A 13,831-nucleotide genomic window follows, 5' to 3' on the forward strand; every position below is an offset into this window, starting at 1 on the left:
AGACAAGTACCTGTGAATTTCCTATTTTCTTAGCAACATCTGAACAAGAGAAATATTTACTTTTATAAGCTCATGCGCAAAAGGCAGAGAAAAGGATAACTGATTATGGATTCTTCAACCTCAGTATTCAGTACAGATGGGAAAAATTTTCATTTAAAATCAAGTTTTAGTAAAAATGCAGTGCAGGTAAGCAAAACAAATTGTCCGTATTTCAGCTCATGTGGATTGCACAGATTACACAACTTATTATCAATGCAGCAGTGCTGTCTTCTGTTCTAAAACACGATGTGGCATTACAGGTGACTCTTATCAAACAACTACAGATATTGTTATGAATTATTTTTAACACAGGTGCTTTAACAATTCCCATTAACATATTTTGAGGAATCCACTCCACTTCACCAGTAAAAAGGCGAAAGTATCCATTTTTTCCTCCTCCTAGCTATCAAGAACATTTCAGTTGTTTGCTGGATTATGTATGATAAGCCAAAGATAAAAAAGAAAGAAAAAATGATAAAACATAATAAGTCTTTTTTACCCTCTCCTGATGTTATCTACCTTTTCCAAACTCACCTGAGTACAATTTAATTTTATAAAGCTATCTACTCTGAATATCCTGACTTCTACAACCCTAGCATGCTGCCATTGGTCAAACTTCTTTTTCTAACAAGAACCAGAACAAAGTAGCTACTGAGAAGAATGCTCTTCTCAGAAAGCAGCCCATTACTATTGCAGAACCAAACCAGCAATTGATTGAAGAAGTTACTTACACAACACCTCCTCAAACCAGCCTGCTGTTTCCAGTCTGGAATCCCCCTTCTGCCACAAGTTACAAACAAGTTCACATCTACTGCTCTCAGGACTGCAAGAGATGTACCAACACAACCAGTCAAATCTGGACTACGTGGGAGTCACTACTGAATGTGCCTCCTTTGAAATTAGAGACATGTTGGGAGATTTGACTTTTCCAAATCATGGAAAAGATTTTCACTTCAAAGAAGTGGTTCATGGTACTTGGGGTGAAATCTGGCATAATGCTCAAGAAACTTCCTTGCAACCTTGAAAGAAGATACATACTCCCCAACTAAGCCCTAAAACAATGAATTCTCCTTATAGTGCTCCTCATATCACGCTTCAATATTCAACCCTCACTCAAAAAAAAAAACCACACAAAAAAAAAACCCAAAAAAACAAACAAACAAAAAAAAACCACCAAGGGGAAAAACATGTCCCAAGATGGTTTCATTAAGGTATCTTACAGAAGGGCTTTAAACTCAACTTTGTTGTGTTGTTACAATGGAAAATCAATACACGCTTTCATACAGAAGAGCACTCATATCCAAGTTTCTTCTGTCTCTGTCTACAGCAATTGTTACTTAAAATGCTAAGAGAAAATATATATCTAAGCTAAATAATTTAATTTAAATCTTCTTGTTGCCTTGGCAAGTTTATTTTATTCCTCAACACTCAACTTCATTTAAGATAGTAGAAGCAAGGAAGAAGGAAAAACACAGCTTTTTTCCCCTCCTAGTGCTGTAAATCAGGAAATCCTACTGCCAGCAGTAATTCCATATTAAATACATATATATTTATTCTGTAGGCACTGAGTTTAAGACTGCTCAGTAAAAGACATGTCAGTCCTTGTTACCTACAGACTTCAGGCCCAAGTCCTTTTCAGGACATCTGCAATTACAGGAAGGTCATCAGAACTGTGTGAATGCTATTGGCACACCCCAATATCACAGACAAAGGAAATGCTGAATCCATGGCAAAGAGACCAAGACCCCTCTCTAAATCCAGACAGATTGGAGCAATCATTCTGCGTGAACCTACACAGGATCTTTCCAGAAATGTATCAGCTTTCACAAAGCTAACCAGATAATAGCTTAACCAGACAACTCTTGCAAGTTCCAAGCACTGCTATGACCTCAGAAGAAGGGGTGGAGAAAGTAACAATATCAATTAAGAATATATTTGATCCACAGACTGTACTTCTTCAGAAGACAAACATACAGATATAAAAAAACCTCACACCTACACTCTCATTCAAACAACATAATGAAATACGTCCTTAATTGCTCTGCTGTACTGAGTGATTATTACAGGAGTCTATTACCTATGAACCATTTACAAAAATAGTTCGTTGCAGAAATCCCCAGGTGTGAACTTCATGACTCTTCTGGTTACAGCTGCACCACCCACAAGAACTTCTCATCCCTCCCTGGAGGTAACCTTCAGCTGTGATGAGGCAGTAACAGCCTGATAACCTCGTGCACTGGCACAGGCACTGCCAGGTTGTGTGTGAGCAGATCTCTCCCTGACACTCATAGGGAATACACAGAAAAACAGGGCTAAAGCCTCCTAAAGGCAAAAGTAACACATGTACTAAATAGAACAAAAAGCCATCTTCCCCCAAGTACCGGAGTGCTCAGGCATACAAAATGCTCACTCTACCTGGGAGCTAAGAGCTGAGAAGCTGGGAAAAAAAGGAACTCATCTGGAAGCAATTATAGCTCAAATTCCTGCTTTTTGCCTCTTCTCTGGAGGACACGAGTGCTGCTACTTTTCCTTCTCTCTTGGTCATGGCAGGACAAGGAGGAGACAATATTCTCAGACACTGCCGTGGCTTGATAGAGCAGGGAGGCAGCCACATGGTGCTTTGCAATGCTGAAAGCTTCCTTGCTTAGACACAGGTATTCCCATTGGCTCCTTCTTCTTGTCTTATTAACAAGACCCTGTTTGGAGACTAAATACATTTGAGTGTCTGGAGAGGATTTTTCCTACATCAGCGTGCTAGAGGGGCCTTTTAGCTTTTCTACAGTTATTATTTTGGGAGAAAGCAACTGTAACTGCGGCAAGTGTAGCAAGTGACCAAGTGGCTACTGACTTACTTAGGACCTTCTAAACCAACAGGTCTGGGTTAACAAGCAAGCAGTTGCAGTGTGCTTACAAGGAATAGGTGGGAACTTGAGGTCTTAGTGACAGGCAGGCAGATCTTAAAAAGGAGAGGATTTTTAGAACCCAAATTTTCACCGTAAGAGCAACTGTAAGGGCACGGGGGAAATGCCTACAATACAGGCAGGCAAATGCTATTTGCTCTATCAATTCTGGCGAAAGTTCTAAAGCTTAATGCACTGACAGCGCACTGATAAAAGCCTGAAATCACACTCTGACAGGAAGCAGTAGCATTACATGACAGCACACACTGACCTATATGGAATACAGCCGACTTCCTTGGAGTCTGTGAAAGAAACATGGGCTAAAAATTCAGCAAATGTACTTGACGTCCAGCAGGCTACTCCAAATGCAAATATAATGCCCTAGTCCACTAAGACAGTGACAGAAGAGAAGAAGAAAGAAAGAAAACGAGACTACAACACAGAAGAAGAACATGGCATATCGGAGAGCAGAAGTCAGAGCTGTTGGGGGAAGAGCGGCCTCTCACCTGAGAGATGTGACTACGACAAAAAACAAGTCAGGGCTTGTCAATAAACAAGTCAAGGCTTGTCGTGACTGCGAAGTCACCTGCCTGTCAGAAAGGTCTGGTTTTTCCTTAACCATCTCTCATCTTCATTTTGGAGCAGAGGAGCAAATGAAGATGCTGCCTCCCCATCAGCACCACTTGTCAGGCAGGAAGATTGAGTGGGGACAGTTTTAACATTCACGTTCACCTACTGATGGCAGCACCAACATGCCCTAAATAAACGTGCCAGGTGGTTGGGCACAGCAGACTGCAACACTTTGCAACCTCTTCATTTAACCAAATAAACACTCACATTTCACTGATTCCACATAAGCTACAGAAGAGGCAGTAAATACCGTGTCTCCAAAGGTAACCTTGCACAGGCTTTGCTGTGCAGGCTTCATGGCTGGCTTTGGTAGCTCTGCTCTTCAGAATACTAGCTTTCTTTCCATCTTTTTCCTTGAACAGGTTCTGTAGATATTGAGGATTTTCCTAAAGGAGATGGTGTCAATACAACCAGCTGCCATCAGGATCAGATGTTCCATTGTGCTTCCATATTAACAACAGTATAAGAATAGTGATGTCAAGGGTGTGCAGAGGACGGAAAAAACATGAGGAGGATGGTAGTGGGTTTAAGGGAAAAAAAAAAAAAAGCATTCATTGCATCTATTGTTTTCCTCACACAGTTTCCAGCATGAAACACTGACATACCGTTAAACACTGACTAAACGATAATCAAAACCAAGTCCTATAAACTAAGAAAAGGTTTCCCCCTAAACAAAACCCACCAAAAGTCTGAAGTGGGATGAATTACAGTGCTCCTGCACCCATAAGCACCAAATATTTGGAAGACATTACAACGAAGACCAAATCAACTACTCTGTAACATGAAAAACTGCTTAGGAAATGACAATGAAGACACAGGTTGAGAAGGATCACTGTTTACCACAGGGTTAAAATCTCCCACGATGAATTACAGCCATCTTTGATACTGCAACTCTTCTCTACAAGATATTTTCACCACTTTTTTCTTTATTCTCTCATAGTACTGTTGCTGTTACAGAGATATTTTTATTCTACATTGCCATTAGATAAGTCAAGAATATTCAAGGTATTTAAATTACAAATGAGTTGGTAACATTCAATCACAATTTTTCCACATCCACCTAGTCTTACGCTGCTACATGATTTTAATGTTAAGAATACAAAGCAGAAAAAATGAAAAAAAGGAAGTCTAATTGTGTAAACTGCAGTACGTAAAAGCAAACAGATGACTGGAGCTCAGCTCAACAGTTCCATCTCTTCTAAGAGTGCTATCTATAAACCACAAACTCCTCACGGGGAATATTATATCTTCTCTCTGCTTGGATAATATCTTCCAAAAATCAACATTTTGAGTACATTAGAAGATATGTCAAAAACAACTGCGAATATTAGTTTGGATCCATTAGAAAGTAGTTCACATTTCAAAATCCACAATGCAACAAATCCCAAAAGGGTTTTAATTTGTACAAAAGTATATAACCATCTTTTTTCTTTCACAAATAACATCACAGGAAAACTTCAAAGAAAATTTAAATTCTTCAACTGAAAAGAGAATTGATAGCATGTAGCTCTTTAAATCATTGCTTTCCCTTCCTGTGCTACCCTTTTTCCTGATGGGAAAATAAATCCTGCAACTTTTCACTTAAGGGCTGAATTTGCTTTTTAATTAAAGATGCTTGTGCTGATTCTGTTTTACTTAAAATGCAGACATCCTTCCAGAAATATTTAATAAATCAGTACTTAGAAAAAAAAAAATTCACAGAATTAAGATAACTGAAATAAGTGAGGGGAAAAAAAATCCAACCCACTACAGAGATTCTGAAAGCAAAAAAAAGCAACCAAACCAAAAAAGCAAAACATCCAACAACTTGTTTCCAGCCAGAGGAAACATTTGTAACTTCACAGATTTTTACAAAGGTCCAGACTTTTTTGATCAAGAGCAAAGTCAGATCACCTACATGCTACTATCTTCAGTATGAGGACAATGGGATGAACCCGATTTAATCCCAAGAGCACTCTAATTTTTTGGCATGTTCTGTGTATGTATCCAGTTACGTATCCTGACAGGTGAGAGTTTGAGGTTGGTCATGTTTATCTTTCAGTTTCATAAAACATGCTTTCCTCCATTCTCTATACAGATTAACAGAGGGAAGGGTCTTGATGCACAAATGTACATTAATACTTGAGAAAACAAACAAATAAAACCCCACACAAACCCTCTTCACCCACCCAAATACAGCTCCTGTCTCAGTCCCCTGCACTATTAACAACTCCAAGCATCAGAGTCCTATGATACAATAAGCAATACAACGAAGTTGTAACCCTCAGGTAGGCTAATAGGAAAAAAGATAAAGTTGGTGACTTGCCACCTGCTCCAAAAACATAAAATCCAGGAGCTGATCAATATTTGCAACTATCCAAGACACAGTGGGCAGAAGCACCCTACCAGGCATACAAGAAAAGCTTTACAATTCAAAACTAATTCAGTTTGTATATAAGAACATCTGGAACCTGTTCATTCTGCACCAAGAAGTTTGCCAATCAAAAAGCACAACTTTTGAGTGCTTTCTGGTGATGCCATCAGACAGCAATTATGACACGTAAAGAGAAGCCATTTTTGAAAAACTAAACCCTGAATATCAGAGCTACCGTGGCCCTTTGAAGAGATGAGCAACACCCCTCACTAAGAATCTGTATCAGGGAAGTATGTTGTTTTGAACAAGTCAGAACAAGCCCTGCCTGGTTACAGAACTTACCTCCCTCCTGCTACTTTTAGGCTGAACCCCTGTAATCATTCCTAGAAGTGCAAAAACTAACCACTACTATTAATCACTTGACATTTGGACACAGTAGATCAGCATCATCTGGTTTTCAAGGCAGGATGATTCTAGTTACAACATAAGTGTTTTTAAAATGTCATCTCCCCAGTTCCTCAGCTGGAGCAAAAAAGGACAAGCATTTGCACAGATTAAATGATCACTCAATGATTCATGCTTGCATGGCAAGTAGTGCTCTCTGGCCAGAATTCATCAGAAACAAAGTGTTGGCAGATTGGGAATTGGAATGCTTTGTCACACACAGAAACATAACTGCACATTTATCACCTACACAAATTAAGCTCGATACAAATCAAAGCAATATCCAGCAAATAAACAGCAGTGATAATGGACAGCTAAAGAGAACATAAGACATAAAATGATGCAAAGAAATTGTGGAGAAAAGCATTCAAACAGAAAGACTATACACAAACAACCATTATGTTTTACTGGCACATCTAGTGAGGCACTGGAATTTGCTTTGTGTTTTCAAAAGTACAGTGGATCTTACAAAGTGCTCCCCCTTCCATTGGATGGGGGCAAAAAACGCAACTACTAGAACTAGTAGAAACAGGATAAGGAAATCCACACTGGCACCAGCAAAGTTATTCCTGGTCCATTAGGACAACTGAAAGCAACAACCACACTCCATGCTCCCTCTACTAGGAGAAATCAGAGCCCTAAGGAACTTGCTGACCCCAGTACTATTCTCATCCCTCCCAAGTGAAGGTGTATTCTGTCTCCTCCTTACATCTCACTGCAGAAACAGATCTCTCCTAGTTCTTCATCATCTTTCATGACTTTCCGAGACACTGTTTATCTTTTCACTGAAGCCAACCTCTAATATTTTCCTACTTTTAATTTTTTTTGTTTGTCTTAGCATGAAAAAGGTAAGAATTTTCATTACTGTGAGGAGGGGAAGCTCTGATGATTTGTATTTATGGAGAAGAGAAAGAAGTGCTGTATTCTGAAAGCAAACAGACCAGTGTTTATAGGACCCGAAACACCCTGCCATGGACTTGGCTCCAAACACACATATGATAATCTTTCAAAACACCCATCACCTCATCAATATCCCTGTTTCCTACTCAGAAACCTAGTATTCTATTTTCAAAACCAAAAATCATGCCTGTATCTTCTACTTTTCAAGAAATGAGGTAAGGAAAACACGTGCATACTTTTGGTTTGTTGTTTTGGGTTTTTTTAATATAGAATACTGTAACTAGAGGATGTATGTTCATTAAGTGGAAAAACTGAAGTCTTAACTGGCAACTAGAGGCAGCACAAAGACAAGAAGATTGCATATTTAATTCAATTTACCAAGGTGATTTTTCTGTGTTATGAGTTGAACAAACAGATGTCACTTGGAACAAACGACAACAACTTTCTGTTGCAAGCCTTGGCACAGAACAATAAGGTGGCTTGATTAATTTCTTTAACACTAAACTTAAAACATAATTAAGAGTGTCACTGTTGATACACAGAAGCAAGATTATGTTTAGGCTTGCCTTTCCAAAACTATGAACTGTTAAAAATTCCAGCCTCTATACCTGAAGTCAAGATCAACAGTATCTTATGCCAAGTGCTGTAGCCTACATTTATAAGAGCATGAATATGGATCTAGTGATGACTGAAAGCATTATTAGTGGCTTTAAATTTTCAGATTAATTTTTTTTAAAAACACACTATGTTATAGACTATACATGTATTGTTCTTCCCACAAACAATGAAGATAAAGAAGAAAGATAACAGATGGGTTTTGACAGTCAGAAGTTTTAGCCAGCAATATTCAACATGAAAAGAACAGAAATCAACCTTAACAACTGTCAAATTACTGTGTATTTTCCCTCAAAATTAATGGGAAGCAGAAAGCTTTCTGAGATACAGAATCACTCATAGTAGCTCAGTCTGTTCTCTAGTGGCTATCCATAAACCACAGCATTTTAGTGAGTGACACAGGCATAGAAATAGAGGATAAGAAAGAATGGGCAATAGGATATTTGCAATACTACATGCTAACAAACAGCAGGAATAGGTCTGGAGAAAACGATGTGGTGTGAAAGGAAATGTTCACCTATCAAGGAGTAATACCAATGCTAACACATTCTGTAGTATTCTGCTCCCTATGCCAAACTTCCAGGGCACTTGAAGGAAGCTCCTGTGTCCCTGTGAATAGAAGGTCTAACCACAGATGGCATGAAGTGAAAATAAGGCAAAGAACAAGGGCAGGAAGGATAAGTAGGGAAGCTTTCTCAACTGCACTCTGAACTGTGTTGTGGCACAAGAGTTCTCCTGCCCGTGACCACTGATCTCATTGTGATAGCTCAGCCTGAAACACAGCTCCCAACTTCAACACTCACAACAAGAAGCAGCTATAGTGTAACAAAAATCCAGAAACCAAATCAGTCACTGAAGGCATGATAAATCTTTAAATGGTTGACACCTTTTTCATGGAGTTTGGTATTAAGCTAAATTATGTTAACACCTAGACAATAAAACACCATTTTGAAAAACAAAAATGAACATTAGCACATTGACTTTTTTCTATTAAAAAAATTCCAGCAAACTCAAAGCAAAAAAATATCCGGGACAGAACAGCTTGCAGTTGCAATGCAGCATGCACATGTTCTCTATGGGTCTAGTCAAACAACATTAAAGCTCTAACAGTATGTTTTAAGAGGACTAAGATTCATGACCCAGAAGCCCTAAAGAACAAACCACAACTTTTGTTTTAAAAAGTCCTGTAGCCTCTGTGTTTAATTGTGAACAGTAGAAAATCTGTCAGCATGGCTTTTACAGACAAAGAAAACTGGAATGATATAACCCACTCTTGTTACCAAGACAGAAGCTCCAGTATGGCAGCACTGTGGTTGTTAAAAAGACAGCCCAATAAAATTCTCCTTATTGTCTGAACAGAAATACTACAAAGGAATGTTGCAAAAATTTTCTGAGAAGGATATTTAAGAGTGCTTTTAAATTGCAGGACAAATGGACAAAATTGAGAACCTGGAGAAACCTGATCTACAACTGGAGCCAATGTTCATTTGTCCCAATACTCCTGTTTCTGCTTAAACAACAAATGCTGTAATATGAAACAAAGCAAAAGCAAAATTTACTTGCCACATAAATTGTATGTCTCATATAAATTAAGTTTTATGTCAGTGAAGCAAGCAGTAAAGGCACATTATCCCTGTCCCTGCATTTCCCTGCAGACTGAAAAAGCTGCTGACCTCAAATCTTAGTTTTCACACCAAGGTGACAGAGAACCCCATTCTGTTTATTTTTCATCAAAACAGACAGAAGATCTCTTTATAACTTGCAGGAGACATAGGCTCCTCAGAAGCTGAGCCTCAGCACAGCACCAGCAGAAGACAACTCCTGTGTATCATCTAATGCTTATTTTCATCCTTAGTGACTTTTTTTGGTGTGGAATAAGAAGCTAATATGCAGGATGAAATGCTACTCATGTTTCCAAAACTTTGAACCTTGTTAATTTATTGCAATTTGCTCATTTTGAAATCTGTTCTCACTACTGAAATACTACAGTAATTACTGCACCAGTTAAAGAACTGAGAATGGGTATTATTCTGGCTTCATGCATCCACTAAAAGCACAATCTCCTTCATCTGAACGTCTCACAGTGGTGTACATTACACATGTGTCTAGGAACCTGTGTGTGTATATCCAGGTACAAAAAACTGGAAAATGTTTCATCATCAACTACATATCTCACTTCTCTCATTAACGTATTTTTAAAAAATAAATTCAATTATGAATGACAGTTTCATAAAAAACAACAGCTTTGAACTGCAGCCCCACTTAGACCTTCAATACACCAGGTCTTATAGAAAAGCCTGGCAAGCTTCAGAATTGATGCTTTAGCCATGCCCCATTTGACACACACTGTGCAGAACCAACATTGTGCCAATAAATTTACTTCCATGGCAAAAGCTATGCCCCTCACTTCATCCAAAATACAGGCTGTAGCATGCTCAAAACACAGAAACTTCCACCTGATTCTGCAGCTGGAAGCTCAAGATTTCCTTACATATACTGCCAGTACAAACTCTCCCATGGTGTTTCCAGGAAAAGATTTTAAAATAAGGAATAAAATAATCAAGGGTGTGGGAACAATGATACAGAAATGAAAACACTATGTCTGAGGAGAGTGAGTCCCAAGACCTCTGTTTACATACAAGTCACTTGCAGAAAGCCCTGTTGCAATGCTTCCATTTTCCAGCCTCACCTGCTGGTAAGACTACATCCTCTACACATGACTGTAAATGGAGGAAGGTATAAATTGATATGTCACACTTCCACACTCAGGACTTCAGCATCACACTTAGAAGGATCTTTCCTTTCTATCAAATTCTATATGACACATATGCAGACCAATGACATGCTTGAAATTTTTTTGACATGCCATTTTAGCTATTGGCAAACTGTTACCAGACATCACTTAGTTTGTCTCCAGACAAGTTGACTGCCTGGGAACCCACCTAAGACCTGAAAAGCTATCCAACTGCTCCAGGTTCTATACAAAACTAAAAAGGTCATGTGGTTCAAGGAGAAATTACTCCACAGCACATATATGGCTATAGGATATATATCCTGGGTTTGTGATGGAATAGACACAAATACTTGTCTTGGAAGGAAAAAAAAGAGAATTCTCTTCCCCCACATTTTGCTTTTAATCAGGCTCCACACAAACACAGAAGCCCAGGTTGTTGGGACTTCAGCTGAAGAGCTTCCCATGCTGTTGAGCACTGAAAGAGGGAAGTTGGTTATGATGCTACCACAATCAAACCACTAGAAAACTCTGATTTTGACCACGGAGTCAAAATCACTTCTAAATGCTGCACAATTCTTAGCATGAACCTTATAATGTAAAAGCTGGATTGAACATTTGACTTTGATTTGCCTGTCAAAATGTTTTTCCTTCTTTAAAGAAATCTTGGCAATTTATTTCCATTAATTTCTGCTTGTAAACAGCAATTTGCTGTATTTTACAGCCAACTTACTCAAAAGAATGCCTGAAATAAATCTAGTCACTGTTCATCTAACCACAGATCAATGCTATGAAAAATCAAATCCCTCAGAAAAGGAGTAACATAAAGGAATTGCAAAAGGAAAAGAGAAACATTACTCCAATTTTTTCACAACCTTTAACCATTTCCTTTCCAAAACCAAGCAGAAAGCCAGAGGAATACTGACAAAGAGCCCATAAAGATACTCAACACCAATGCAACCACTCAACTTTCCAATACCTTTCAGTGAAGCTTTACAGTAATCCATTTCTGCTTCTGCTCTCTTCCAACTCATCTTCCTTCTCAACTCCGAAGATTACAGGTTGATTGTACAGACAGTATCTCATATATGCTGCTCCCAAATCCTCCCAACCCGGCTAAGCTTTGTCATTATCACGTTGTTATTGTCTTCCTCATCAAGTCCGTGTTCCGCAAACAGGTCTCTGATTAAAGACAGACAAGTTTGCTTAATAACCATAGTCATTATCACCTGGTTTCAGGTGCTGCCTGCACAACACTTCAATTTCCTTATTTCTACCATGTTATAGCTATAATTGTATTTGTTGCCCTCTTCAGCATTGCTCTCAGGATAAATGAGATCAGCAAGCAAGCTCATAACATGAAATAAGCCTTAAGCTTAAGTTAATGCAAGCTTGAAAACACAAAGTTGGAATAAGAAACTCTCAAAAAAAGCACACAGGAAGCGTTATTACAAGCAACCATATTACTTTTGCCAAGCACTGTATATGTACCAACATATATTCTATGACTATGATCAAACAATTGAGCTCAGTCCCTGTGATTTAAAAAGATAAGCTAATGCTGTGGTGCGGGGGGGCTAAAGAAATTATAGTTCTGTATGTTCAACAACCAAGTATTACTGGAACACTGCTAGTAAAGCTGCAGAATGAACTTATATTAAAGTGGCAAGAAGTTATAAATCAGCACTAACAATCCTAAGAGCAGTGTCTGAATAAATGAAACACAAATTCATGTCTTGCATGCCAATCAGTTTAGATACAGGTTCAAAATACTTCATGTCTTTCCTGGCATGGCAATATTCTTCTATAGTAACATCTCTGAACTACCCAGATTTTTGGTTTTCCAAATACTTGGAATCATAAGACAGTGTGCATATATCAACATTTTTCTGTAAAAAGTTTTTTTCTCGATAACAGAACATTTATCTACAGAGGTCTGGAGAAGACAATCCAGTATTAGTTTCAACTGTAAATGAGTAGAAGCCTTTGTACAAGAGTGGCTGAAGAGAAGCAGTAAAAAACAAAAAAAAACCACCAAAAAACCAAAAAAATACAAAACCCAAACAAAAATCCTCCAAAGAAAGAATAAAAACCTTCAAACAAACAACAAAAAAACCCCACCCTAACTAACTAACTAACCAACCAACCCAAACCAATTTCTAGAAAGCTTTTACACGAAACACCACTGGTATAAACTAAAACATAAGCAGATTTCCTGCAATAACACAGACTGAAAAGTCTGCTAACTCACCCAGAAACTATTGCCATATTTCAGGCACTACAAACTGTGCACAGAGCAGACACCTTGCCAGCCAAAACCAAAGAGAACACCCCGCAAACACTGCCCGGACTTTGTGCCACCGGTGGGAAGGCAGGCGCAGTGCCGGCTCCGGAGCCGCGCAGCGCAGGCGGCGGCTCCGCGGTCCTCGGGCAGCGCCCGGCCCGGGCACAACAAAGGGCTCTTGTTCCAAGGCAGCAGCAGGCGGCAGCTGAACCAGTTGGCCCAGTACCCCACCGTGGTCTGTGGGACATCAAAGGCCGGCTGTGACCTAAGCAGACAATTAGGATGTGTGGGTGTAGAGTTACAGAGTTCCAAGAGGTCACTCACGGATGAATTTTAGCGCTGCATTACAACCCCTTTATAAAGCAGTATTATTGCCTTTGCGCAACCAGCCTTCGGGCTGACCCCGGATCTAGGCAAGTGACTGCAACACTGCTTTATTTCTTTTTCTGTATAAAGTTTACTGCAAAATTAAAGTGCAGATCCTGAGCTGAGCTAAGTAACTTAAACATATGTGTAACAATTTTAGTTTGCAAAGGATAGATACTATGTTACCTTCTGTTAAAGAACCATGTAACCAAGTCAACCAAGACACTGATGAAGGAAGGAGGGAACAGCTGTAGAGTAATCAGCAAGGACAACAATCACACCCTATTGCCAGACACTCAAGCCGCAGCAATAAGGTATAACATGCCAGCACAAAGTAAGGCTTGTCAGTCCTGTACATACAGCGTAAACATAAATTCAAGAGAGACCTCCTTACAAAGAAACCCAGCTGTGCGTTGTCCTCTGTTGAAGACACCACCAACATCAACACCATCTATCCCACCCCACTGCACCGCCCTTCTCGCCACCTCAATACCAAGGTGCCGTGACAGGACTATTTCCTCTCCCAGTTCTGCTGCTCCCCAAGACACAACTCTCCTGATTTAACCGCC

The 13,831-nt window shown here is 39.2% G+C and overlaps 1 protein-coding gene across 4 annotated transcripts in view; it reads right to left on the minus strand.

The window, feature by feature from the left end:
- The window catches only part of DLG5 (discs large MAGUK scaffold protein 5), a 97,979-nt gene that overhangs the window by 67,166 nt on the left and 16,982 nt on the right, over positions 1–13,831 (minus strand). The window contains exons 1-2 of one of the 4 annotated variants that reach the window (XM_066191506.1): positions 12,864–12,978; positions 11,592–11,794 (exon numbers count right to left, since the gene is read on the minus strand). The exons of the other annotated variants lie outside the window; for them this stretch is intronic. Coding sequence (XP_066047603.1) covers positions 11,592–11,646 — 55 coding nt within the window. The 5' untranslated portion in view covers positions 11,647–11,794; positions 12,864–12,978. Of the gene's footprint in view, positions 1–11,591; positions 11,795–12,863; positions 12,979–13,831 lie in introns of those variants that run through there. 4 annotated transcript variants of the gene reach the window in all.

This window comes from Chamaea fasciata, unplaced genomic scaffold, assembly GCF_029207755.1.
Source record: "Chamaea fasciata isolate MVZ Bird 193981 ecotype frontalis unplaced genomic scaffold, bChaFas1.0.hap1 SCAF_9, whole genome shotgun sequence".
Taxonomy (NCBI): Eukaryota; Metazoa; Chordata; class Aves; order Passeriformes; family Sylviidae; genus Chamaea; species Chamaea fasciata.